The following is a 27,137-nucleotide window of genomic DNA, read 5'->3' as shown; positions in this document are numbered from 1 at the left end:
CCCTTGCCGTTGCTCAAACAGGACAGATAATCCCAGCTCCTTCGTAGCAGTTTTTTTTGGTAGAAAAATCTTTCTGGCAGAAATGCCTGGAGCTGTTTCACATCAGCAGCCCCAGGGTGAGGTTCTCACCACTCTGTTATGCCTGTTCAGCACTGAACCCCAGGCACTGGGCTGAAATGGGGTTCCCTGGATCAAAATAACTCCTTGGGCACTTTGTCCAGCACAAGGCTGGGCTTTGCTGTGGACACAGAGGCAGCCAAGGTGACTTTTTGGAAGAGCAGCTCAGCTGGGGCAGTTTTTAAAGCTGAGTTTTTGCACTGCCCTGCGGTTTGCTCATCCTCCCTCCCTCCCATCTGCATGTGGAAGCAATTTCAGCTTTCAGGGCACAGCAAACCTGAAAACAAACTCACTGTGCCTCCAGCACATGGGTGAAGTGTCCAGGTTTAGCTGGTTTTCCTTGGCTCATGGGGATAAACATTAGCAGCAGCTCTACCCTGAATACTTGACCTTCATTCACAGTGTTTGGGAAGAACAGATCAAGAATAAACCACAAGACTGATTTTTCTAAGGAAAAATCATAATATTTTATTCAAAAAAAACACTGATTACTTTCCACTGAAATTATTTATTTTTTTCACTGACTGAAAAGATTCTTAAATATATCTCTGCAATTTTTTTCCTTAATAAGTGACATCCCTGGAAGGTTATGATGCATTTAAGGCATTTTTTATAAGCATAAGTTTTTAAATTTCAAGTTACTGGTAATTAGAAAGGTCAGATTCTAATCCTATTAATTTCTCAGTTCCTGAAAGTGCAGCTTTTTTCAGCTCCTTCACAGAGGCAAAGTGTTGGAAAAGCAAACAGAAACTTGTTTTTCTTACTCACCCATTGCAAGATGCTTTAGAAAGAGTTCAGTGCATTCCTGAAGGTGAACAGGCTGAAAATTCCTCATCCTGATGGCAAACAATACACTGGGATTTTTTATTTTTTTTTAAATAATACAAATGCAGAGCTGAACAGAATAATGGACCTTGCTAACACAGCAAAATAAATACCTGCTACACCATGGAAGAGTAATTTCACAGCTATGCTCTAAGATTTCTCAGTTTACCTTCAGAAAATGGACATGATTTGTGAACTCCATCATCGTTACCAAAATGAAAATAGGTTATACACAGATGGTAGTATATCTACATTAGTTTTATATAATTTATATAATTTTAATATAATTTTGTAATTGCTTAGTCCCACAAAAAACAGCACCTTTGTAAAGATACAGTCATAGGGTGTATTAGGTTGAAGATACTTCCAGATCTCAAACTCCTGGGATCCTCAGTCCAGGAGGATCATCAAGAGTTAAAGACACAAGTGTTTTAAAAGCCACACAACCAAAAATCCCAAAAGTTCAAGCACATGGAGGCATCTCACCTCCCCTGTCAGCATGTATGGCCTGTGTTGTGCAAAATCACTAATCAGAATCTCTGCTGCTCAGAATATTTTCCTCTACAGGAAAGAAAATGTATCTAAAAGCCTGATAAGCCTGCTGAAATAATAATCACCTGCACAAATTTACACAAACTCATCTTGGAAATCAGAACTGCTCCAAGAGCTCTTGATTTAAAACACCCCTTGACACATCTCAGCCCCTGCAGTGATTCATTCTCTGGGAGGTTTTAAGGAGTGTGTGCCACTGCTGTGTGTGTCTTAAGGGTTCTGATCCTTCCTCCTGTTGTTTCTGGGGTGGTTTTTGGGGTCTCCTGGCCAGATCACAGGCTTTCAGGCCAAACACTTCCCCTGGACTGGGAAATCCAGGCATCAGCACTAAGGAAAATGGTAAGGCAGCAGAGACAAGGACCAACTTCACCATCTTTTAAAGAGGAAATGAACATGTAGAGTCACATAAATATTAAAAAAAAAAAAAAAAAAACCCACACAAAAGAAAAGGTCTCTAGTTGCCACAGTTCCCAGGTCCTTTCTCTAGCTGAGTGTCTGCTGCACTTTTTTCATAAATATATGTGAAGGCTGAGGCTGCTGAGTGCAGAAAGCCTTTCTTGTGGAACATTTGCCCATGTGCACAGTGGCACAGAGGTGCTGAGCTCCACGGACAGTGTACAGCTTTCAGAGGTGTTCTGATACTCCTGGGCCAGGCTACTGAGGGTGTTTTTTCATGTAAAACAGGAGATAGGCTGTTTCTCTCCTGTGGAGGCAAAGAGAAAGCAAAACACAAAGTGTGAAGATCTAGGTTGCAAGTAACATCCCAGAATTGCTCCTGCTCAGATTTCTGAGCTTTAGGTCAACTTAGCTGGTCCTCTCCAGTGTTTCCAAGATGCCCTGGCAGTGCTACAGTTTATAGGAGAGATTATCTCCCTCCTGTTATCTCTCATTTTCTTATGATGCATCAAAATAAGAGCATGGAGAAATCCTGACTGATAAATCTCCTGCATCCCCACCACCCCCCAGGCAATATGCAGCCCAAAGCAATTTGTCTTCCCTCTCTTTGCCACCCTCATCCCAAAGTCCAGAGCAGCAACAGGAGAAATCAGGGATATGTTTGCATACCAGTAGCTGCCAGAATGTCCATAGGTGCATTTAACATCATCCCAAGACACCTAGAGAGGAAAAACACACAAGAACAGAGTGGTAAAAACTCTTTAAGAGACGGACACATTATGATACCATCCCAGGAGTTCTCCTAAGAGTGGTGTAAGTGGCATTTCCAGGAACTAAACACCTTTCAATGAATTGGTTTATTGCTTTTACTCTTGGAGGAAAAGCAGTTCTGGATGTATACATGAGACAGATGTACATTGAATGGGATACTCAGCAAGTGGCTGCTTCTGCAAATCACAACCTGAGGCCTTGTTTGGTACAGAAGTGAGACTCAGATCATCCTATAGCAGAGGTGGGCAAAGCTCTGCATCCTCAGTTTCCTTTCCTGTTTCTCTTTAGTCAGCAGCCAGTCAGGCTGGATGACACCTGGAGGAGTGGCCAGGAAGGTGCAAAGGAAACGTGCCTCGCTCTGCTCACCTGGCAAACCTCAGAGTCGTTGAAGCAATACCATTTACACTCTGTGAGGCTCCAAACGTAGGCACAGTAATGGCCAAAGCTGGTGGATCCTGAATGAGCAACCACAGCAAAGAGCTGATACTGCCAGGTAGCCTGCAGAGACACCAAGAGCAACTTTCAGTGCAGCAATTCTCATCTGCCTTGGGCTGGAGAGAAGCAGGGCAGCAAGGATGTGCATTTTGTAAGGAAAAAAAGTCAGATTGGCCTTAAGTATCCTGCCTTTTTTTTTTTTTTTTTTTTTTTTTTTTTTTTTTTTTTTTTTTTTTTTTCTCTTACCCTCAGAGTTCTGCCTGTCAGCCTCCCTGGAGCCCAGAGGAGTGTGAAAAAAGCAGGACAGCAAAGGAGCAGCACAGAGGTTCACCACAGCCAACGCTGCAGCGGTGACTTCTGTAGTTGCCACACTTCCCCTTGTTATTTCCCAGAAAGAGAAACACATCCACAGTGGGGCAGATCCACCTCAACTGCCTGGTAAAGCTGTTGTGGGCAGCAATGCCAAACCCTGTGGCCGACAATACCAACAATACTGCATGGGAAATACCAGGAATAGAGTTCCCCTGCCTTGGACAGGTGAGATCTGCAAAGCCTGGCTTTTGTCCTTAAGGCAGGAACCTCCAGTGCCTTTGGTGGTTTAATCTGAGCACAGAATGTTGAATAATGGCTGAACCAGTGAAAACTATGGGATGTAAGACAGCACCAGGCACAGGAAAAGTCTGAGACACAGATTTTTAAAACAGGCACTTTGAACTGAGACAAGTATTGGTGTGATCTCTTCAATTTTTATGAGAAGAGAGCAGAGAGGAGAAGAAAATCTGCCCTTCTTGAACAGGAGCATCTCACCTTTTCCCTGTCATCTGCAAGGCACTGATCTTCTGTCAGGACTTTCCTGAGATCAAGCTCTTGTGGGAATGGCAGGGAGTGACTGAGCTTGTATGTGCAGGAGGATCTCTCAAAGTAGAAGCGCTTTAGGTGCAGGGTCAGAATCTGTGGCAGGTGGATGAGCTTCGTGCTCTTTAAAGCAACAAAAAATGCAAATGAAAACTGGGGAGGAAGGGTGCAAACAGCCACTGCCACCCAGTGTGTGTAGAATGGAGAGGAGCCAGTGTTTCAGGGAATATCTGCCAATCCCACAGGACAGCAGATGCCAAAGCTTTGTATCCCACCTGCACATCCCCATAACAGAGCTGTGAGAGCCAAGCTGCTCAGCTTTAGTGCCATCAGCACTCAGCCTTGGGTGTCCCAAGGGCTGATTCACTTCTCCTGTGCTTCCCTAGCCCTAGGCTGGCAGCCTAGGTGGGTGAGGAGAGGAAAATCAATTTCCTTGTGACAAGGAACCTCCTTCCTAACAAGAGGAAAGATGCCTGTGGTTTACATCTCACTGGCTCTGCTCTGCTGGCAAATCTGAGTTGTTGCTCTCCTCTTAAACTGATATGGTTGAGTCCTTTCCCAACCCTCCCCAGCCCTCAAGGGAGTTCTGGATATGAGATATGGGGAAATAATTCTCCTATTACCTGCAGGAAAGCTGTTTTCCTCCCACATTGTTGGCAGAAACACATGTTTTGTCCAGTCAGCTCCTCTGGATTGAAGAAGTACCGCAGAGAGTCCTCCTAAGAAGACAGAGACTTCTTACAACAGAATTCCTTCAAGATTTTTTATTTCTACATTATTTCAGAGGGTCCAAGCAAACAGCAAAGTTACAGAAGGCATGTTTTCTTCAAAGGACCAAGGACTGAAAGGACCTAGCAGCCTGAAACAAATGATACCTCATTTCTCCTTGCTGCTGTGATTGCAATAACTGGGAAAAAAAAAAAAAAAAGGTACTAATATTCCACAAAGAAGGTATTGATGTATAAATGTCTTTTACACCTACTTCAAAGCCTTAGAGCTTTTCCAAGCAGCTCCTTTTTGCTGAAACAGTATAAAGTGGTCAGAGACCCAATAAAGCCCAGTGGTCCACTGGCATTTGAAAAATCCACTATGAACAGAGGGGAATCATCTCCAAAGGGAACAGTGCTGCTGCTAAACTTACCAGAGTCTTCAGCCTGTAGGAATTGGCATCCAGCATTGGGAGTGGAAGGGTTAACATGGTGCTGTTGCTCTTTATTTCCAAAGAGCATTTCTGACAGGCCAGGTGCTCCTGTATGCAGATCATGTACAAATCACTCAGCTCTTCAACCTGGAGGAGTGAAAAAAAAAAGGCCAAAATAAGTTTTATGAAGAAGAGAGCTGAGCTGTTTCCCTGTGGGTGGGAAAGGCTGTGTGGTCACACATTTCAAGCAAGGTTATTGCTTTAAGGTTGGAACCAAGATGTGAAAATTACTTTTGTGGGCGGGGTACTTTCCACAATTTAAAGGAGAACAACTCCTTCCTCTCATTCCCTAACAGAGGGGAAAGACACAGCCTGTAAGATCAGAGAGTTAAATATCTGCTTTGATGCAGAATTGTTTTGTTTTGCTTGAAACTGCAACAGGAGCCTGTCTTCTGTATTAATAAAACTGTGGCACTCAGGGAAGAGTCACTTTTCCCTTCCCAGTCCCATGGGATGAGCTGTTATATACATCATATACTATCAGTGACTAATTATAATGAAATGCATGTGGCTGACTTCAAAGGATGGAAAAGCTGTGTCAAGATACACCAAGAAGTGCTTACATAAATTTGGGGAAGAAACAAATTAAATATAAATAAATACAATGCTGCAAAAAGATCAATCTTTAAGTTATTAATCAGCTCTCCCATTAGAATGGAGGCTGGCACGCCCTGAAAGCAGGATAAGCAAAACTTAATTGCGATTCAAAATGTCAAAGCTTATGAAACAAAGATTCTCTGTCCCACTTGAAATATGCAAAGAAAGAGAAGATAATTTTAAAAATTTAACTTAGGACAATCTCCAGTGAATGGGATCCTTCAAGGAGCAGAGGAAACCACACATGATAAAAGGGGCAAAGGTTCATTTCAGTCACCATCCTTACCAGCTCTGGCTTTTTCATCTGCTTCTTCAACAAGTTCCAGAGAGTCAGAAAGAGCTGAGCAGCATCGTGCTGCACAAACACTGCACAAACAAAATACAACCTCAGTCAGTATCATGAACAAACCGAGCAGAGGTCTCCCACAAATGGCAAAGGGAGATTTATTTCAGATCCAGTCCCTTGTCCCTTGTTCCTCCCTGCAGAGACAGAACTGCAATTTCTCTGTGTGACCTGAGCAGGCAGTGGGAAGAGACAGGAGGGTTTGTAGCACCCAGTGCAAAAGTCCTGTCCTTGTCACCAGCTGCAGGGACAAGGGGACACTCAATACCTGCCAGAGGAGGGCTCAGGTGGCTCACTGAGCTGAGGGCTGCATTTCACAGCATCAGAGAATGGTTTGGGCTGGAAGGAGCCTTAAACGTGGGCAAAGACACCTTCCACTAGACCAGGAAACACCTTCTAATCTGGCCTTGAACACCTGCAGAGATGCAGCATCCACAGCTTCTCTGGGCATCCTGCATCAGTGTCTCACCACTCCCACAGGAAAAAAAAAAACAAAACAACTTCTTCCCAATGTTTAATCCAAACCAGCTCTCTGTTTCAAGCCACAACCCCTTGTCCTATATTTTCTATGGCACTTAAGCAGTCCCCTTTGAATCTTCCTCAGAAACAATCCAGGGAGGATTCAGTTCTCTTTTTCACCTTTATTACTCCACAGACCTGTTTCCCCCATCCCCTCATGCCCCATGAAGGCTAAAATGCTCCTGAGTGCTGAGATTAAAATGACAGGAGGGTCTATCCATATGTCTCACACAGCAGATAGTACAAATCTTGATCCTTATCTCTCTTTAACTGGAAGAGAGATGGGTGACTGCAAAGCCATTTAGAGTCAGGAGAGAAATGATGCAAACAGGGATAGATACTGAGTTTATCTTGTGTTCCTCTTTTGTAAAGGTCAGGGCACCTCCCCTGTTCTGTTTGGGCTTTTATATGACAAAAATAAGGGCATTTGATTATACCCTGTGTATTTTTACACATACACTCTTGGCATCCCATTGTCACTGGTCACTCACGCATTAAAAACCTCTCTCTCTTAGAGCTTTGACCAGCTGGGAGATTTAGCCTGAAAATTCTTCTCTCTGCCCTTATAAGAAGGATCAGGAGGGGGATCTGTGTGAAGTCCCTCTCTTTTCCACACTCTCCCTTCCTTCTAATAAAAAACAGCAGCTCTTTCACTATCATGGTGCCAGTGCAGCAAGATAAATCAAACAATGAACTGTCCTCTCTGCCCTCCACAGCTCAATCTTCCACCAGTCTGATAGCCTTCCCACCCTTTGAATATCAGCAAATATATCCAGACGGGTTTTTTGGTTTTTTTGGGGTTTTTTTCCTCTCTTCACAATTAAGACACATCATTGCACTCAGCTGGGAGGCAGCTGCAAAGAGCACTGTGTAACTCCTGGAATTTCTGGATTCCTGGGGGAGATGTTGGAGTGTGCACTGCAGAGGTGGGCACCAGGCAAGGGCTGCTTACATTTCACTCTGTGCTCTGCAAGGCAGCGAGCCAGCTCTGTGGGACCAACAGCTTTGCACTTGCCACACTGCATCTCCTCCAACAGCAGGAGCATCTGGTAGGGGACATTGCTCCTCCTCTGAGCAGGAGACAGTGGCACTGTGATCCTGGAAGAGGGAGAAGAAACACCAGTTGGAATTAAAAAGTACAGTGGAGAAATATCAGACATCACACCAGAAGGAGCATGGGTCAGTAGCAGAGGCAGCAGCTCAAGAGGAATCAGAATGGGTTCAGAATTTTCAGCAAAAGAAGTGAAAAGGGAGAGCAGCCACCTGCACTAGCTCATCCCACAGTGCAGGCTGACAGTTCTAAAGCCAACATTTTAAGTTGCCTTTTTCCAGAATAAGAGTCAAGCCAAGCAGGACCTCAAGTGCTTTCTGGCCTCTAGGAACAACATCAGTTACACCCAATTTCAAACCTTTATTGCCTCCCACCCATTGATGTCCTCACTCTCAATATGCCCTCAAAATCTCTTGGGCACATACATCATAATGCTTGTATTTCAACTATATGCCAACAAAACCTCTTAATTCTCCCCTAAATTTACCATAGCCCACAGGTTTGGTTTTTTTTTTTCTTCAAATAAGCATGGTAACCTTAGAGTCTACATTATTTAGCTTTGTCCATTTATGACATTTATCACTTCTGCATGTCTGTAATTTGTCTTCTTTTCTCCTCTGATCAGTAGTGAGCATGTAAGAAAGGCCTGAATAGGAATGATCCACTCAGATGATTAAATCTGCAGTGAAGTGAGTAGACTGGAAACAAAAATCAAACCAGTTATTATTGTGGTCAGCAGGGAGACAGAAGCCCAAATCCTCCTCAAAACAGGCAGGGACAACAGTCAAGCAAAACAAAGTAATTTTAGGTGTTCATGATGTGAATCTGTTGAATGAACACTCTTCTCTGTCAGAGGCCAGGGATTAGGGCATGTTTATGTTTACATGCTCCAAGTGACAAAATTAATAGTGGATATGGCTACAGGTGACACACCCTTTATTGTAACAGCCTGTGAGTAAACCTGGAATAGAATCACATCCTGTAAGGGAAAAGAGAGATACACAAAGCCACAAAGACTCAGTTCAGAACGTGAAGCAGAGATGATTAACAAGCCTGAGCACTGCAACTTCTACCTTTACAGGGCCTGGCAGTGCATGACAGGCACAACAAGGCACCAACAGCATCCTGATAGCACCTCTGGGATCCAAACCTTCCAATGTACATCCCACATTAAAAAAAAAAAAAAGGAGTGGAGACAATGGAAATATCTGAGGCAGCTCAAGGAGGTGGTACCTTCGGAGTATCCTGGTGAAACGGATGTTCATGAGGAACACCTGGAGCAGGGAGTTCAGGCAGCAGCTCTGGCCAAGGTTGTACAGTCCAACAGCTGCTGCAGGGGAGAAAAAGGGGAAGTGAGGCCTGGGGATTGGTACAGGAAAAAAAAGTGAAAATGATCTGAAAGTGGCAAACTCTTCTTGGGCATGTTCAGGAATTCGGTGCATAAGCCCAGCATCTTGGTCAAAAAAATCTATTCTTCTGTTCAATCTACTCTTCTGTTTAATCTATTCTTCTGTTTCTCAAGCAGATAACATTCATTTTTGTTTGGCAAGTGACAGAAAAAAAATCCAAGTAAACCTGGCTAATGATGCTCAAATTTCTCCCAGTTCCTCCATTTTCAGTCCCCTCGTAACACACCTAAACATAAAATATAACAACAGGAGGCAAAGAATGTCTGCATGAGGAGAATAACCAGGGTCTAGTCCCTAGTCCAAGCAAATCCAGCAATGCTGGCTGTGTTTGGAAAGAGACAGAGCCAACAATTAGGAGGTTTTGGCTGCAATGGCCAATTTGAGGACTTAAATAGGGGAAAAGCTCTGAGATCTTCATGTATTCCATTCTAAAAAAACCTCAGAATGGTTACTTGGCAAGGCAAAATGAGAATCATCTCTATAATCCTCAGTGAAGAGGTAAAGAATAGGAGAAAATTGAGCTTATGGACAGAGAACAGAAAAGCAGGCATGAAAAATAGAAAATATGACAGTGAAGAAGAGGCAAAACATTATTACCATTTTTTAAGTCTGCCACACCAAAGACCGACATCAGCTTCTGGTTTTTGGGCTTCACCTCTTGGGTTTCCTCTTTATTACTTTGTACTTCAATTTCTGCCTCCATGATCTCACTCAGTACCACCTCTGGTTTCTTGCTTATTTCTTGACGTCCACTTCTTTGTCCCATCAACAGGATTGCTCAGGGACAGAAGAACTGCAGAGACATTTTCATCATGAGAAAGGTGAAATCAAAAAATCACTGGATGGTTTGGGTTGTAAAAGAACCTTAAAGATCATCTAGTTTAATCTAGGGATGTCACCCACTAGATCAGGTTGCTCAGAGTCCCATTCTGGGCCTGGAATATTAATAAAATCATGCAACAGCATATGTGATATTTGAATTAAAATGGGTGTTGAGGTGTGCAGGCCATTGCTAAGGGAACAGAAAGGGAGCCTGACGACAATTGCTCATCCTGTCTTCCCCTTGTGGTTAAATAAATAAATGAGCCTTCATTTCCACAGAACAGGCTCCACCTAGCCAAGGAAATCCAAATATCCCTGTTTGGAAAGATTGAGTAAATGAGGTGATTAAAATTGCCCAAAAGCAGATGCTGCAAAACTGTTCTGTTTAAAAAAACCACAATCTTTTATCAAATAAAGTAGCCCAAGTATTGACAAGGTCAAGTTTCACCTTCTCTTCTGACCAGATAAGCACCTTTGGTTTCTGTACTGGGCTCCCTGCATTGGTTTTACGTGCCTGAGTCACAGCACTGCTGTGGCCGTTTGGGCTGTAATTCTGAAAGACATTTCAGCACCAACATAATCAGTTTCTTTTTCTGTTCCTTCAAGTGATCACAGGAAAAGTAACTGTCCGTGCAAGAGAACCATTATAATTCCTTGATTTTTTTAAGGGAGGATTCAACAGGCCATTACTCTGACAGTCTCCTGTGACTCAGCTACTAAAGCAAAATAAAATATACAAAATAATCTGATAAAAGTTCAAATTCAGCTGCGCAATAAATGTAACTTTCTAAAAACCCACTGCCCACCCCACATGGAGAGAGAGTCAGAAAAAAAAGCAGATATTCACAGCGACGAGGTGTAGAGACCCAACAAATTGAAATGTTCAGAAATTATTATTCTACAAATATTAAACAGCATGTAAAATCAACTTAAGGCCAAGCACTGAAAGAACAAAGAAAAGCTACTAAGAAAGGGAAATAAGCAAAATCCTGGTTCTGCCTTTCATTAAAAAAAAAATAAAATCTTTGCTTTAAAATCATAGTTTTGGGTTAACTCTGCCTAATAGTGTCAAATATCACAGTTACTGAAGATTCAGGCAGAGAAAATAGAAATGGATCTTTTTTCCCTGATTTTTACTTTAAGCTTAAGTAATCCTTATTTCCAACTGTACATTTGATTGCTTACTTTTGGAGATTACTTTTGAACTCTAAGTGTTGCACAATAAGATTCACCAAATAGTGTAGAATTTGCTGAGAATGTTTTTTGGGGGGGAAAAAAATAAACTCAGAAAGACAGATTCAAGAACACTATTTTTTATACCCAAACTGGGTGATTAGAAAGATAAATTTAATCTGATTTCTCCCTTGTCAAAACAGAGCCTGAACACAGACCGCCTGTTTTCCTGGAGATGATTTAACGACGCGTTCGGGTTTCTGAAAGCTGAGCTGGAGTGGGAGCCCATCTTGGAGGGTTTAGCTGGTGTGGATGAAGGTAAGGGATTCTCACAGGTAGTGGGGATGTTAAAAGAGACAGAAAAAATAGGGGCAGGCAGTGCAGAGGTAGCTAAACAACAGCTAGAGATACTGGGGATAAAACAAACCTGCAAGACACAGGTTTTGTCAAGAAAAGGAGGATTAAAGAGCAAGCACGGGCCTGAATGGCTTTGGGTGGCTCAAGGAAAAGTTGGAAGATCTTAGGGATATTAGGGCAGGAAGGTGCAGGGGGTACAGGAGGATTTATATCTCTGGTTCCATGACATTCTCTCCCAGTCACCACTATCAGGGATCCTGTCGTGAGACACAAACAGAACTTCCCAACCCTTGGAACCGCCTTGTTTGGGCTATCAGAAATACAGCCTTGCTAAGACTTGCACTTGACCTCCTTTTCCCTGCACAAGGATAGAAAACAACTGGTGAGTGAGCCAAGGGACTGAGCAGCAGGTTCTCCTCCTGCCTCCCATTTCTCTCCTCTCTCTCTGGAGGAGCAGCGTTGTCTCTTGGGTTCCTTTGCACATCAGGACTGGGTACCTCAGCTCATGTGTGGCAGAGAACAGGGAGCAGTGACACCCTCCATCCCATAACCATCGACCCCAATCCTCTCCCTCAGCCAGCCCAGCATCCTCCTTTTAACCCTGCCCTGCTCCAGTGTCCATCTGCCCTCCCCAGACACTGAATCCTCATGACAAACCCCAAATTGTCCCTTCACTCCCCGTTACCCCTGTGCCCAACACAGGCTCCCACCTCTGGCACTTTTGGTCCTTTCCCTGTCAGCTCCTTTTCCTTCATGGGAATCTTGGGGTGCAGATGATGCTGGGGCAGGTGGGAAGGCCAGCTTGGATGAGGCTCTGAGGATTCTATTCCAGTAGAAAGGATCTGATCTATTCTAGTGCTGAGGGCAGGGGTTGGAACTGGATGATCTTCAAACTCCCTTCCAACCCAAACTATTCTATATTTCTGTGGTCCCCCTGAGGTGCTCCTCGAAGGGGTCCAGCAGAGCTCAGTGTGACCACCCACCCTTGAGGGGAAAGAAGCACCTAAGAGCTTCATCACCTCCACACTTCTCTGGGATGCAACTGGAAGGACAATTCCCCCTTAGCCGCCGAACTATTCTCCGTTATTATTCCCCTCTCTATTTCTTTCCCTGTTGGCGCCTCCAGCATCCAATCTCACAAACCAGCATTAAAAAACGGCTTCTGCTCACCAATTCCCGCAGGACCAGCAGCGCTCCCAGCTGGATTTCAGGCTCACAGAGTAGAGGCAAAGCGGGGATGGCACCGCGAGTCTGCCCGAACCGGAGCCGCTCATCCGGGGAGCGGGGGGACAGCGGGGTTTGGGAGGGAAGAGAGGTTTGGGAGGGAGGAGAGGGTTGGGAGGGAGGAGAGATCCAGGAGGGCAGAGAGGTTTGGGAGGGAGGAGAGGTTTGGGTGAGAAGAGAGGTTTGGGAGAGAAGAGAGGTTTGGGAGAGAAGAGAGGTTTGGGAGGGAAGAGAGGTTTGGGAGGGAAGAGAAGTTTGGGAAGGCAGAGAGATTCGGGAGAGAAGAGAGGTTTGGGAGGGAAGAGAGATTCGGGAGAGAAGAGAGGTTTGGGAGAACAGCGAGGTTCGGGAGGACAGCAGAATTCAGGACCCCAGCGGGATAAACTCAGCTGCGGGGAGCTGGATCCGGGAGGACAGCGAGGATTCGGGAGGGCAGCAGAATTCGGGAGCACAGCAGGATTTGAGAGGACAGCGGCATCCGGGAGATCAGCGAGGTTTCGGCAGCGAGGATCCAGGAGGACAGCAGGATTCGGACCCCAGCGGGGCTAAACTCAGCTGCGGGGAGCTGAATCGGGGAGGATTCAAGAGGCCAGCGGGATAAGGGCAGCGGGCAGCGGGAGGAGCGCAGAGCAGCGGGGCGGCCCCGCCGCGTCAGACAGCGGCATCAGCAGCGCCCGCCCCGCCGAGCAGTTTTCATTTCCCGCTCGGCCGGGAACAGGCACAGAAAGTGAAACTTGGAGCCGCCCTGCGCCGCCTCCCGGCCACCGAGGGGGCTGGGAGAAAATAGGTTTTCGCTGGCGGTTCTTGGTGCTTTAATACAGATCGCTTCGCCTGTGCCTTCTGGGACAGATGTGCTGTCTGCACACAACACATCTGGCAGCACTCTCAGCCCTGTGTCAGACACCTCTGTGCCTCTCTGAAAAGGAGACAGTGCAAGGGAGGCTTTCACAGGGGTTATCTGGAGCCCAGCCCAGCTGCAAAACCACTGGACAGGTAACGGGGAACCTGCTCACACTGCACAACTCTTCCATTCTTAGTTTTCAGTCGAGGCATCGGGGACAGTAAAAACTGCCCCAAATCATCACAGGAGGGATGTGGATATTTGTAGGACCTTTGGAGCAGAAGGGCACTAATGATTCAGCACCTTGGCCGTGGTAAAGGCTCTCAGCAATAGTTTAAATTTAGTGATCTTCCCTTTCCTATTACTGGTTTGTGTGGTAACTGCCCGGCAGAAGGGAGGAAGGGGAGAGAGAAGAACCATGAAGCCATAAATTGCCTACAGAGAATGAAACCACCTGAGCAAAGTGCAAAAGGACACTGGAGGTTAAACGGGGACTAAATCTACCTGGTGGAAATTAGTGAAGCAGCTTTTGCTAATGACCAATGTGAGAGCCCTGGGCGTTCAGTTAGGAGGAGTGGTGTGTCTTAAGAATATTTTAAGCTTTGCCTGCAGAACTCAGTCACTTCCAAAGCAGGTAGCAGGCAGAAGTCTGAAAAAGCCCAGAAAAGGAGCCCAGATGAAGGAATGGCTCACACTGAAGGGTGAGCTCACGGTGCAGTGTTCCTTGGACAAAAGCTGCCAGCTCCTGAGAATTGCCACTTCTAATGTCCAAATAGCTCCAAAAGTGCATTGGCTGCTCCAAGAGCAGGGCTCCTGATCACTGAGTGCCCTTGCGAATAAAATAAATCCTGATGTGGATGGTCAGGATGAGATCTAAAAGGAAATTAAGAAATGCACACCTGGTGTTATGGCCCATCAGCCAAGATGAACGTCCCGGCACTTTGGAGAGGAATTTTCACTGCTGAGTCATTGTGTAAAGGAGGCATGACAAGGACTTATCCCACCTGCAGGATTTGCCTCTTACCAGCCTCTTTCTTTATCCGAAAAGCCAGGCTGAAGCCTCAGATGTGCACACCCTTCTGCACCCGGCAGGCACCTCTGTGCATCACTGGAGAAACACCCAACAATTTTTCAAGCCATGAGCACCAACAGTCAGGTTTCTTACAGCACCTGGGCTGTTCCAGCGATGGTCGAGTGTTTGAATGTTTGAGAAGTGTGCACTGCTGGAGCAATTAGGATTTCTTGGTTTAGGAATATGGTTTTTGGTGTACACCTCTGTACAAAAGACTGGGATCAAACCCCATTGGTTTCCAGCCATTCTGTATTCTGGGAAAAAAAAAAAATCCAGTCAGGCTGCACAGAGGTGCCTGACATAAGGCTGGGAGTTTTCCTCCATTCTGTATTCCACTAAAATCCGGTCTGGGTTTCTCTCCGTTCTGTATTCCAGAAAAATCCAGTCCAAGTTTTTTTCCCCATTCCGTACTGTGGGCAAAATCCTGTCCGGGTTTTTTGACATGCCAGGAGACTCCATTCCGTATTATGGGAGAAATCCGCTCCGGGTTTTCCGCGGTGCCACATCCGGGTAACTTCAGGGCCGTCCCCGCTTTGATCCCCATCGAGACTCTTGTTTTTAATTATTTATTTTAGTCAGCCTCATGTTTAATGTCAAATGAGGTTTGCTCGGCTTGTTGAGCGAGGCTCGGAGGGGGATTTAGTGAAATTCCTGCGTAAATCAGTGCCCAGGGCAGCCCCAGGTGGGGTCAGTGAGGGATAAAACAGCCCCAGGGATGGTCAGTGAGGGATAAAACAGCCCCAGGTGGGGTCAGTGAGGGTGAGGAGGGGATAAAACAGCCCCTGGTGGGGTCAGTGAGGGATAAAACAGCCCCAGGGATGGTCAGTGAGGGATAAAACAGCCCCAGGGATGGTCAGTGAGGGTGAGGAGGGGATAAAACAGCCCCTGGTGGGGTCAGTGAGGGATAAAACAGCCCCAGGGATGGTCAGTGAGGGATAAAACAGCCCCAGGGATGGTCAGTGAGGGTGAGGAGGGATAAAACAGCCCCAGGTGGGGTCAGTGAGGAGGGATAAAACAGCCCCAGGTGGGGTCAGTGAGGGTGAGGAGGGGATAAAACAGCCCCTGGTGGGGTCAGTGAGGGATAAAACAGCCCCAGGGGTGGTCAGGGAGGATGAGGAGGGCCAGGCCCGGCTCAAGGCTGCTTTCAGGGGGTCCTGTCCCTGCTGGAGCAGAGATCTCCAAAGGACACAGTAACAGTGTTTGCAGGAGCAGGGGAGACCTGGATGAGGGGCAGGAAAACCTGGATGAAGAGCAGGAACATCTGGATGAGGACCAGGGAACACCTGGATGAGCATTCCCTTCCCCACTGCATCCCAGCGACCCCAGAAAAAAAGAGGAATTTGATGGGAAAGGGGTTTAATTTGAGGGGAAAACCTCCTTTTTAATTCTTGTATGTGTTTAAATTGCACGGGATCCCCCTTCACCTGTGATTTTAAGGGTAGCAATTAAAGGAAAACTTGCCTTTTCCATTATTTAAAGTTTAATTGAGGAAAAAATCCCCCTTTTTCCCAACATTTGAAGTATTTAAACAGAGGGGAAAGGGGCAGAAAAAGAGAGAGGAAAATGATGGGAAACGTGAGGTGGAAAAGGAGAGATTCCACAGAATCCCAGCTTTGGCAGGTTGGAAGGAGCAGGAAGCAGTGGTCTACTACTTTTTGGGATGACCCATGTGGAATGTAGTGAGTTTATCATGTCCATTAGAGCTTAAAGAGGCTCACATTAAGTGTGCAAGGGAGAGCAAGTCTTTTTACCTTGCTGGGAGTGGTGGGGCAATTATCTTACAGGATTTATTCACCTGTCATTTATAGAATAAAAAATGTTACTATATGACCTCTCCTAAATTTATGTTACACATAAATTCACAGATAAATACAGAGAATAAATACAGAAAAACAATCCAGCGACACAGAAACAACCCCGCGCTCACCAAATGTATTTTTTTTAAAATTCCTCCCCGTCATTCTCCTCTTCAAACGTGTCAGTCCCCACTTCTTCATAGTCCTTTTCCAGGGCAGCCAGGTCCTCCCTGGCCTCTGCAAACTCTCCCTCCTCCATGCCTTCCCCCACGTACCAGTGCACAAAGGCTCTCTTGGCGTACATCAGGTCAAACTTGTGGTCCAGCCTGGCCCAGGCCTCGGCGATGGCCGTGGTGTTGCTCAGCATGCAGACTGCCCTCTGCACCTGGGCCAGGTCTCCTCCAGGAACCACTGTGGGAGGCTGGTAGTTGATCCCAACCTGGACACAGGAATGTCAGAGGAGGCTGTCAAACCTTTCAGTCAAAGAGCTGCAGAAATGTAAGTTATAGATGCTGGGGCAGAGCGGTGCCAGACGGCAAATGCCATTACAAATGTCCATGAGACACACTCACTTCAATATCTATATAATCTATACTTTAATATCTATACTATTCTACAATTTAATGTACCCTGATGAGTCTTAACAGCTACTCAATACTCAATGTAGATTTTCATCAAGATACTCTGTGGAAACTAAAAAAAAAAGTTGGTTCCCAGTTGAAAGTTTTCATAGTTGAAGGAGCTGTCTGTATGACAAATGTTTTTTTGGCTGTTAGTGTCTGTATTGTTGTTGAAAATATGTTTCCTAACAGGGGGGAGAGGCTGTATAATATTTCTAGGTTAACTAAGAGATTCCCTAAAATCAGCATTTCCTTTATTAATTTTATCAGTTTTGGTATTTCCTCAATTTTAGATTGTGCCTCAAAGGTGACACTAATTGGCTGTTCTAAAGGTCCGGTCTGAAATTAAAACTTCTTTCAACTTTAACTCATGCACACTTTGAATTTCCTCTTATTTAAATATGTCAGTGGGATGTCCAAAGGAGAAAAGGCACATTTTATATAAATGCATCTTTCTTACATTCATTGGAAAATATTTATATTCCCCTATGGTCAGGGGGAAATAGGAGAAACAGACAATACAGAAGACTTTAAATGCAAGTTTTTTACTAGACTGAACCTGCCCTTTAAGCACTGAGGAGAATCTCGTGGCAGGATGCACCATTAAAATGTGGGTTTCTTATCTTCTTTTCTTCATGTTAGGGCCAGGATTAGTGCGTGGGAGTCACAGTTTTGTGTTTGGACTCAGTGTTTATTAATTCTTATCTACAGCACAGCCTCATGAGTCATGAGCTCTAATTAACAAGGTAGAAAACAAGATAGATAGGAACTTCTAACTCTTTCCAAGGTGTTTTAAGTGCTAATTACCCAATAATGAGATGACACCTGTATTATTTATACTTTTAACCCAATAACTGACCACCCAAGGTCCTCACCCAATTAGAAAAAACCACCCAAAACTAAGAAGAAGAAGGTGAAGGACTTAGACTACACCTTAAATCCTCCATATTTCCTCATATATATTACTATACACTAAAACCTTAAATTGTTGGTTTTTCACGCTGTGATATTGCACAATACTGTTCAAACTACACACCCATAATCCCAGTGCTATCACTCAATTTTGGAAGCCTGTTCCACGGCCTCAAGCCAAACGTAGTGCTTGTGCCTTTTAGCACAAGAAAGGCAGAGAAATCCCGAAATCCTCATTTTCCCAGAACTCCCTCCTCACCTTGAATCCCGTTGGGCACCAGTCGACGAACTGGATGGTTCTCTTGGTCTTGATGGCGGCGATGGCCACATTGATGTCCTTGGGCACCACGTCCCCACGGTAGAGCACGCAGCAGGCCATGTACTTGCCGTGCCTGGGGTCACACTTCACCATCTGGTTGTTGGGCTCGAAGCAGGCGTTGGTGATCTCGGCCACCGAAAGCTGCTCGTGGTGCGCGCGGTCGGAGGAGATGATGGGGGCGTAGGTCACCAGCGGGAAGTGGATACGAGGGTAAGGCACCAGGTTGGTCTGGAATTCCGTCAGGTCCACGTTGAGGGCGCCGTCGAAGCGCAGGGAGGCCGTGATGGAGGACACGATCTGGCTGATGAGGCGGTTGAGGTTGGTGTAGGTGGGGCGTTCAATATCCAGGTTCCGGCGGCAAATGTCGTAGATGGCCTCGTTGTCCACCATGAAGGCACAGTCCGAGTGCTCCAGGGTGGTGTGCGTGGTCAGGATGGAGTTGTAGGGCTCCACCACAGCTGTGGACACCTGAGGGGCTGGGTAGATGGCAAACTCTAGTTTGGATTTCTTTCCATAGTCCACGGAGAGGCGTTCCATCAGCAAGGAGGTGAATCCAGAGCCGGTGCCGCCACCAAAGCTGTGGAAGATGAGGAATCCTTGCAGCCCAGAACAGGCATCGCTCTAGAAAGCAAAAGAGAAAGTGAAACAGCAGCAGCTGAAAAAGGTGGGAAAGACTTTGCTGTGTGAGCTTATCCTGGCTGAAGGAGTGAGCAGTCCTATATACAGCAGAGATTTCATGTCAAGGTTTCCTGGGAAAGGGCTGGTGATAATTCCAACCTTTGCTTTCTGCACTGTCTCAACCTATGACACAGGGATCTGTCCTGCCTCTCTCTGTGAACTTCACACTGCTCTGTTATTCCTGCTGAAACCAGCAATGTACAACTGCATAATCCACCCTTCTGTATCAGCATCAGTGCTAAATAATACTGGTGTGAATATTGAATATTCAATATCAGTATATGTGCTAATAATTAAAAATTACATATTCAGAACCACTTTATAAAAATGCCTGGAGGCATGCAGCTAGGAATTCAACTACTGGGCTTCTCTGTTCTGTTACATGTCCAAGATATCATTTGTATGACTTGCAATCTCTTTTCTGAACCCTTGGTATCATTTGCAATTAACATGTTATTAGTTCTGCCCTTCTTTCTTTCTTCTGCAGAGTCCAAACTGCTGTTTCAAAGCCACTGGGATTTACCAGCTTACGGACACGGTCCAGCACCATATCAATGCTTTCCTTGCCAATGGTGTAGTGGCCACGGGCGTAGTTATTGGCTGCATCTTCCTTTCCAGTGATCAGCTGCTCTGGATGGAAAAGCTCCCGGAAGGTGCCAGCCCGTACTTCATCTGAAGAAGAAAGAGAAATTGTAAGAATATGTTCCAGTGCCAGCAAACTCTAGTTGTTGTTGGCCTCAGTGCATGCTCTCAGTCACAGGAGCTCATGATGCCAAAAGGCAGATGCTGATGGAGAAGGGAAATGTCTCTGTAGCGTTTTTTTATTGTTGCATCTAATTGATTTATGGTGTATCTTCAGTCCAGCCCCTTATCTTCTCATGAGCTTGTTGGTGATAAGTACAGCCTGCACCCACAAATCCCCAGAAAAAAAGTGTGACAAAATTCAGGTGTCCCAGTTTTTAGACATTCTTCTGTTATTGGAGGGAAGCAGTCAGGCTCCCACTTTGAATCCAAACTGAAGAAAAGCAAAATTCGAATGGCAAAAATGCCACTATAAACAAACCCACAAGTTAAATATTGATGCAAAGAGAAGTTGTGCACACCACGTGTACCAGCTATTAAACTGCTGGGGATCCTCCTGTTCCTATTTGCAACACCAGTGACAGAATCTGACATCCTGTGTCACAAGAAAATTAATTTCATGCTACCTAGTGTTAGCCCAAGGTACAAAGGGCTGCTTTGTGCCAGTGAAGAGTGGTGGCACACCATGGTGATGTGAGGGGCAGCAATCTCATCTCCTTTTTCAGTTTCATTTCTATACTGACCTACCACAGTTGGTTCCAGGTCCACCATCACAGCCCGTGGCACGTGCTTCCCAGTGGCTGTCTCATTGAAAAACGTGGTGAAAGAGTCGTCAGAGCTGGGTTTTTCTGGCAGGTCCTTGAAGGTGCCATCGGGCTGGATGCCGTGCTCCAGGCAGAAGAGCTCCCAGCACGCGTTTCCTATCTGCACTCCAGCCTGGCCAACGTGGACAGAGATGCACTCACGCTGAGGGGAGACAGGAAAGGCAGGGTCAGAAAGAACAGTGTGGCCTAGCCCTCCTTATTCCTGCTGGTTACATTTTCCCAGCGTATTGACACTGTTTTACACCACAATGACATGAGACTTCCACTTCAGAAAGCTGAAAATGACTCCTTTATTTTTGGGATGTGTCTTCCTTATATACTATTCTACACAGACCATTTTGATTGATGAAACAAAGACAAACCTCTTCAATCACACTGGTCAGACCAGAGGGACATCAAGACAAAGTCCCTCCTAGGGAAAAGAATGTAAACAAAGTTTACAGTTCTCTTGTTTACAGAAAATCCCCTGGGAAAAGAATTTCAGAAACTCAAAACATCTCAGGCATGAACCAGGGCTACAGTGTATTGCTTTTCTAAAAAATCAGTAAATTATCACTGTCAGCTGTTCATTTCCACAACCACAATGAGACTGCACATGCCAGATACTGGGACAGCTCTTTAAAAAATTGACATCTGTGTGCTATACTGTAGAAGTGTATTAAAACAGGAAAAATTAATTTCAATTAGGCAAACCCCACCTTTCTTCCTGGACTGGCCCTGTTGAGGAGCACATCCCAGTTGAGTTTATTTTTACTCCTGGCTGGAACATGACACAGCCATGTGGCAACCTTCACCCTTACATAACCCAAGGCAGGTGTGTGTTTTGATCCTTCTACCCTCTAAGAGCAGGCTAGCCTGGAAACTTGGAAGAGCTGCTTTCACTTAAGGAAATTATTTCAGATTTTCTGGTCCAAACAAATGTTCCTTCCAGCTCCTGAGCAGCCATTAATTTTATATCACCGTTGCTTGTCAGGCAGTGCCATTGCAGTGTAGTGTGTTTGCATGATTTCCAGCATTGTTTCTGTGGCAGCCAGGAAGAGAAAACTGTTGCTCCAAAATCCTGGACACTTAAAAGTGCAGGATCATGAAGGCCCTGGTGCTGGATTTCCTAAGTTCACAAACAGAATTACAAAACAAATACTTCTGGGTTAGTCCCAACAATTGCAACACTGGGTGTAGCAAAAGGCATTTTTTTGAGGAGAGAGTGGTTTCAGGCATGGGGATTTTTTCAGATTTGGTTTCTGCTTTAGAGCAATTCAAGCTGCCTGAGCTCTGGTTTTGTGATCCCCAGAGCCTTGTCTATAGGGAATAAAAAAAAAGTCAGGTCATAGAACTGAACACTGACCTTTGATCTCCTGTGCTGATGGATAATTCAAAAAAACTGGCAGAGTTTTGGCTTAGGCCAGTTAATATTTTTGCAGACAATGCTTGGGCACCATGCAGAAAACAACTCTACATCAAGAATGGTTTCCAGTGAGCAGCTCACTGACACTGCCAGGCTTTGGAGAGGGGAGGAGAATTGAGATGCCCAGCTATGAAGCAGGCCTGACTTTAAGGGCAGAGGATGCTCCTCACTCATTTTGTAATATTGCATTTAGAGATAACCAATGGTACTATCAGATTTGACCAGGTAATTTTTTTAAAAATTAAATTCTATAACTGCTTACCCAGGAAAATCATTCTGTCACCTGAGAATGAAATGCATCCTCCCCAAAAGCTAAATTTTCAGTCACAATGTGTGACCAGCAATGTCTCTGGAGCAGTGGTCTCTTCACAAATTGATATATATTTAAGAAACATGACTGAAGACATTTTTTCAGAAGCAACTAGAATTCCAAAAATCATCACTGCCCCAGCAAGTCATCCCCAGAAGTTCAAATGAACATGGAAACTCAATTTAAATCTTTGATTTGATGGAGTAAATTATTTCTATTCAGTACTCATTTCTAAGCTGCTGATTCTGCAAATGCATGTGCTCTCAAGTGCACTTGCACAACCCTGTTTTTCTCAATTGAGTTGTGCAAAACTCTATTTGAGTGACAATGGGGCTCCATAAGTCAGTGTGTCACAATCTGGAGGATTACCCAGGAGGCACCAAAGGCATATTTGGGACTTTCCACAGGGCAGGCTCCTGCCTTTTCTTTCAAATCCCAGTGTCAATCTGTGAGGCTGACAGCAGGAAAAAAAAGAAAAATAATAATCTTGTCTTTTCAAACACAGCAATGAGGCCAGCTGGCTTTTAAAAATAATATCTTTTGAAGCAAAACTACAATTACAAGTCAAGCAACATTTTAAACCTAAAGAGCTGCTTTGCTCTCTTCTTCAGGTCTGTAGATGAATTGGTCTGGTTTTTTTCACAGATAGAACAAGTGAATGCTGCCTTAGGAAGTTAATATTGTAAAGCCTCATATAGGACTGGAGTTGAAGACTTTTGAGACTGAGTTTTCAGCTGGTTTGAAACCATATCTCAGCCCTGCTTTTTGAGCATTTAATCTTCTCCTACCCCAGCAGTGATTTGGAAATATTCTGCCAAAGAGAGAAGACAGTGAAAAAGAGGTTTCTGATTTTGCATAGGAAACAGCATTAAAATGGATGCCAGATTTTTAGTAGGGAAGAGAGTGGGCCTTCTTCAGCGTCACAGTCAGAGTAAACTGATCTTTATGTGATATTTTAATTTGGAGCCTATTCCAAACTCATGTTTCACATCCCACCACTAATTTACCAAGACAGGTCTAAGAAAGAGACGGGAAAAAGGAGCAGATCCTTTGTGAAACTAAACCTGGGACTACTTTGACTCTTAACTAACACCTGGCTCCAGGATTTACTGCAAAAGGCAGACTTTAGTCTTCCAGTTGTCCCACAAACACACTCACTTCCCTAGGCCTGGGGAGCTTGTGGAAGTATTTTGCCTGTGAGATGAGCTGGCAGAACGTAAGACAGTTCTTCCTCTGCACCAAAATTAGACTCACTGCTAGAGATATACTGGGGTAAAAGGTGAAATGGATTTTTTTCTTTTCACATTCTAAGAGGTTTTGAGAGATTTCTACAAATTTGTAACTGTAGGAAATCCTCAACGCTTTTTTTAAATGGAGCATTTTTTCACTTACTTAAACGCATATGTATATAAAAGGATTCATCATGGAATCCAGAAACACACACGCATACCCTGTGTAGCTAAGGACAGTATAGCCATTGAGGCTAAATTAATTTTAAACAGATACAATGGTAAATAATTCTTTTTGGTTTATTTCTTAAAAAAAAAAAATTATATGAAAATGAACTGGCATTGAGAAAAATGTGGTCACAACAGAAAGCACCAAACAGCTAAGACTCCCCACATCTAATTTATCTTATTCTACTAATTATAGGGGACTCTCTGAAGAAAACTTAACATGTGGAAAAGGACAGCGGTGCAGATTTCATTTCCTCAGTGAGATTTTCTGCACTTCTTTCCCATCTTCTGACGTGGTAAGTGGTGTTTGAGGTCAGGGTTCTGTGGAAAAACCTCCTGATGACAGGAGCAGACCCTGCTGCCTTCCCTCACCCACGGCCCTCCCACTCCCTGTGTGTCCCCCCTTACCATGGTGTGTCCAGAGGAGTTTCCCTCCCTGTGGGATCACTGGTGCTGGGTCTGTGCAGGAGCCTGGCTCTGCCGCAGGGCAGGAGCACCCTGGGCCCAGCACCTGCTGCTGCACTTCAGTGTCACAGCCTTGGGGGAAGAGGTCACCTTACACTCTTATACACCACAAACACACAAAGACTCCTACTTCAGAAGGCTCCTCCATTTTTGGGATGTGTCTCCCTTTTTATATTATTCCACACAGACCAATTTGATTGGTGACACAAAGACAAACCTCTTCACTCACATTGGTCAGAGCAGAGGGACAGCAAGAAGAAGTCCCTCCTAGGGAAAAATGTAAACCAAGTTTACAGTTACCAAAACATTTCTCCTGTTTACAGAAAATTCCCTGGGAAAGGAATTTCAGAAACCAAAACATCTCAGGGCTACAGTCACCCTGCTGCCACCAACACCCTCCTGTGCCAATCCACACACACAGGCTGGGCTCAGAGACTCCCCAGGCTCCAAACCCGGAGCAGCCAGGGCTGGTACACTTGTTAATTTGGAGTTTGGCCACATTGTACACTGTACACCTCAGGATTTTACATCACACACACCGCCCCAGCTCCCTGTTCTGCCAACAAGTACTTCTGTAGATAAAAATCACCCTGAAATTCCAGTACAGAAGGCATAAGAGGGCAAATGAATGGAGAAGACAATGATGGAAGAAAAACAAAAATAGAGATCTGGAAAGTAACCATAATTACCATTCTTAAATGTGCTCTACTAGCGCTTTTAAATTATCTCCTGGCTTCTCTAACATTTCAATTAGAAACACTTCAACATTTCAATTTACTTCAATTATTTCTCTTTCCAAGTGCAGTCATCCAGGCTGTCAGCAGTAGAGGACAGCTTTCAGTACAGACTCTCACTTCTCTGCCCAAACACAGGAAGGAATTTGATTTTTATTGCAGTGTTTATTGCAGGACAGATCTGGAGGCATCACCCCAACATTCTGACACCAAATTAGTGCAGCAACCTCCACCACTTTGCTCCTTCTGCACTAGTTCCCCACTGGAAAGCAGCAGCTTCTCCCAATAGAGAAATCCTTGTTTACAACCCCTAAGTAACAAAGAGGAAGCCACACTTGCTTGAATCTGTGTTATGTACCCCCAGACTTTATAAATGATGTTTATGATGTTTAATCAGCAGAGATTAAATAGACAACCCCTGAAGTGTAGGTTAGTCTGCTCTGAAATGATAATGGATTGTTCTGCCACTTTTGGCAACCAGCATAGAAGTGTCTTCTTTAATATCTATATTAAAGACAGTGAGAAATTGTTCATACTGGATTTTATAAACTCACTTTGGTACAGTCTTCATTTTGCTGTTCTTTACATAAACCTGCAAATCATTACTCTTTGGTTTTGGCTGGGAAAATCATGGATTATTTTAGAACATTATTGTGCCATTTTAAAATACAGTGCACTCTTAGTAAGTTCTTAGGTGATCACACAAAATCCCCTTTTCCTTTTCATTTGGGATGTGTAAGTCTTTGAATTTCCCACACAATATAATCCCTTTCTCAGAAAGTGAACGAAGATTTAAACCCTTTCCTTGTATTCTCCATATAACTGTTTCCTGTTAGTCTGTTGCCACCTGCTGGGAGAACCAGCAGCATCTTATTTCAGGATTTCTGAACTTCCTAAGTCTAGTAATTAAGTACCTGTATAACTGATAAAATACTGGTTTTCAGGCATTATATTATCCCTGAAACAGAGAACCGTGTATTTTTACTTTTGATTTGCAGAGTTTTCTCCCCTAATCCAGTAAGGTCAGAACTGTAGTTAGTTCTAATATAAAGGTGCATTCATCTAATAATGATTAATACCAGGTACTTTATTTTTGGTAGTATTGGTCTTGGCCATCCCAAAATGCAGATTTACACCCTACCAACATCACCAGTGGATTAGATCTCATCGGATTCACACTGAAGACATTCTCTACTTAATTCAAATATGAGAAACAATGAATCAGTGTGAAACAAAAACTTTGATATACTTTGTAGTGTATCAATACAATAAACACCTTTTTTTTCATATACTCAATCACAGCACAAACAAGCAATTCTACAAAAAGTTAAATCAGTAGTCACTTTATTATAAAAATTAGATACTACAGTTTTAGTATTAATTGCAAAAAAAACCCTGATACCTTATTTCTGCCTTCTTGCTCTCTCATGATGAATTAAAAACAATAAAAATTCTAAACCAGTAGTACTCCAATAAAGTCAAGGTTACCAACCTACACTTAAGTTGAATGTTAAAAGCCCTGGTAAATGACACTTAACAGCATTCTAAAAGTTATGTATGGCCTGCTGAAACCACTGGTCCAAACCAACCTCCAAAACTGCATCTCTGCCACCCAACTAAAAACGATGCCAGAAGACTACAGTGAAAAGTGTTCATTGCCTAACAGTCACTTTGATAAGAATCTGACCTGACTTTCAGGGTGAAGTTTTCCATTTCACAAACTGGCTTTAAAAAGGATTTAACTCGAGGCTTTGCAAAGCAGGGGGGGAGCTCATTTCTTGGGAGAGCTCAACTCCAGGCAGAGCTGCTGTGTTTCCTTCTGATTTCACATCAAGTGTGGGTTTCAGTGTTGTAACTACACTCACAGATGGATTACAGGAACCGTTTAGTAACAGCAAAGGCTGCTCTTCCCTGTGTGTGCAGAGTATATAAGAAAATATTTTTTTATATGGAAAAGCTATGTGCTACTTAACCTGGTAGAATAGTAGAGTCCTGGCAGAGATAAAATCTTTGGGGAGGGATATGGGATTGGTTTGGGTTTTAAAAACTCTTGAGACAACCTGGCAAGGTTATTACAGTACTCATGAATAACCTGCCTGAGTTTGTCTGACAATAATGCTGGAGTGTAGCTCTTTTTTGGGCTAATTTCAGATGAAACAGACAATTAATTTTAGTAGTGAAGATGAGACTTTTTCAAAGTAGGGAGCAAAGCAACAGATGACACACAGTCTGAGGGTACCAACACCCCCATCTGTGTGAAGAAAACAGAACAGCCACCAGCTCAGAGTGTGGTTATTGCTAGAGACAAAGGGCACTAGTGCTGTAGGACACCACACTGGGATCTGCACTGGCTGCTTCTCATGGGTTTGGTGTGGTCCCCCCAAAAATGCTGCTCTGACATTCTGTAGTTTGAGCTGACTTCAGTGAGTTTGCACCCTTTTTGGGCACAGGTGATAAAGGCAAATTTGTCTGTGG

The 27,137-nt window shown here is 44.3% G+C and overlaps 2 protein-coding genes across 4 annotated transcripts; both read right to left on the bottom strand.

The window, feature by feature from the left end:
* Positions 1-647: 647 nt before the first annotated feature.
* Positions 648-12,994, bottom strand: USP18 (ubiquitin specific peptidase 18). Of its 3 annotated transcripts, none has more exons than XM_083859757.1 (11): positions 12,594-12,994; positions 9,669-9,864; positions 8,896-8,992; positions 7,564-7,709; positions 6,036-6,115; positions 5,093-5,239; positions 4,575-4,670; positions 3,904-4,074; positions 3,028-3,159; positions 2,560-2,609; positions 648-2,197 (listed from the first exon to the last, which is right to left on the bottom strand). In XM_083859757.1, the coding sequence occupies exons 2-11, from the start codon at positions 9,835-9,837 to the stop codon at positions 2,149-2,151; spliced, it is 1,137 nt and encodes a 378-aa protein (XP_083715883.1). In that variant the 5' UTR covers positions 9,838-9,864; positions 12,594-12,994; the 3' UTR covers positions 648-2,148. The 3 variants fall into 3 exon arrangements, with proteins under 3 accessions (XP_083715883.1, XP_083715885.1, XP_083715884.1); XM_083859759.1 differs by having other exon boundaries at positions 8,896-8,989; XM_083859758.1 differs by lacking the exon at positions 12,594-12,994 and adding an exon at positions 10,366-10,426.
* Positions 12,995-16,368: 3,374 nt separating this feature from the next.
* On the bottom strand, positions 16,369-24,233 carry TUBA8 (tubulin alpha 8). Its single transcript, XM_083859754.1, has 5 exons — positions 23,872-24,233; positions 20,211-20,433; positions 19,409-19,557; positions 18,148-18,828; positions 16,369-16,795 (listed from the first exon to the last, which is right to left on the bottom strand). Exons 1-5 carry the CDS (start codon positions 23,872-23,874, stop codon positions 16,502-16,504), a joined length of 1,350 nt encoding a protein of 449 aa, XP_083715880.1. The 5' UTR covers positions 23,875-24,233; the 3' UTR covers positions 16,369-16,501.
* Positions 24,234-27,137: the final 2,904 nt, after the last annotated feature.

Source organism: Zosterops lateralis (assembly GCF_965231275.1).
Source record: "Zosterops lateralis genome assembly, chromosome: 4".
In the NCBI taxonomy this organism is placed as follows: domain Eukaryota; kingdom Metazoa; phylum Chordata; class Aves; order Passeriformes; family Zosteropidae; genus Zosterops; species Zosterops lateralis.
This window is presented reverse-complemented; position numbering and strand designations above follow the sequence as displayed.

Coding starts and splice junctions, on each gene's coding strand:
- TUBA8 (XM_083859754.1), bottom strand. Junction 19,558..20,210: donor CCTGGAACCAACTGTGGTAG/GTCAGTATAGAA, acceptor TTTCTTCTTCAG/ATGAAGTACGGGCTGGCACC. Junction 18,829..19,408: donor TGGACCGTGTCCGTAAGCTG/GTAAATCCCAGT, acceptor TTTGCTTTCTAG/AGCGATGCCTGTTCTGGGCT.
- USP18 (XM_083859757.1), bottom strand. CDS start 9,837: ATGGGACAAAGAAGTGGACGTCAAGAAATAAGCAAGAAACCAGAGGTG. Junction 5,240..6,035: donor AGATGAAAAAGCCAGAGCTG/GTAAGGATGGTG, acceptor TCACTCCTCCAG/GTTGAAGAGCTGAGTGATTT. Junction 2,198..2,559: donor GGACATTCTGGCAGCTACTG/GTATGCAAACAT, acceptor TTGCCTCCACAG/GAGAGAAACAGCCTATCTCC.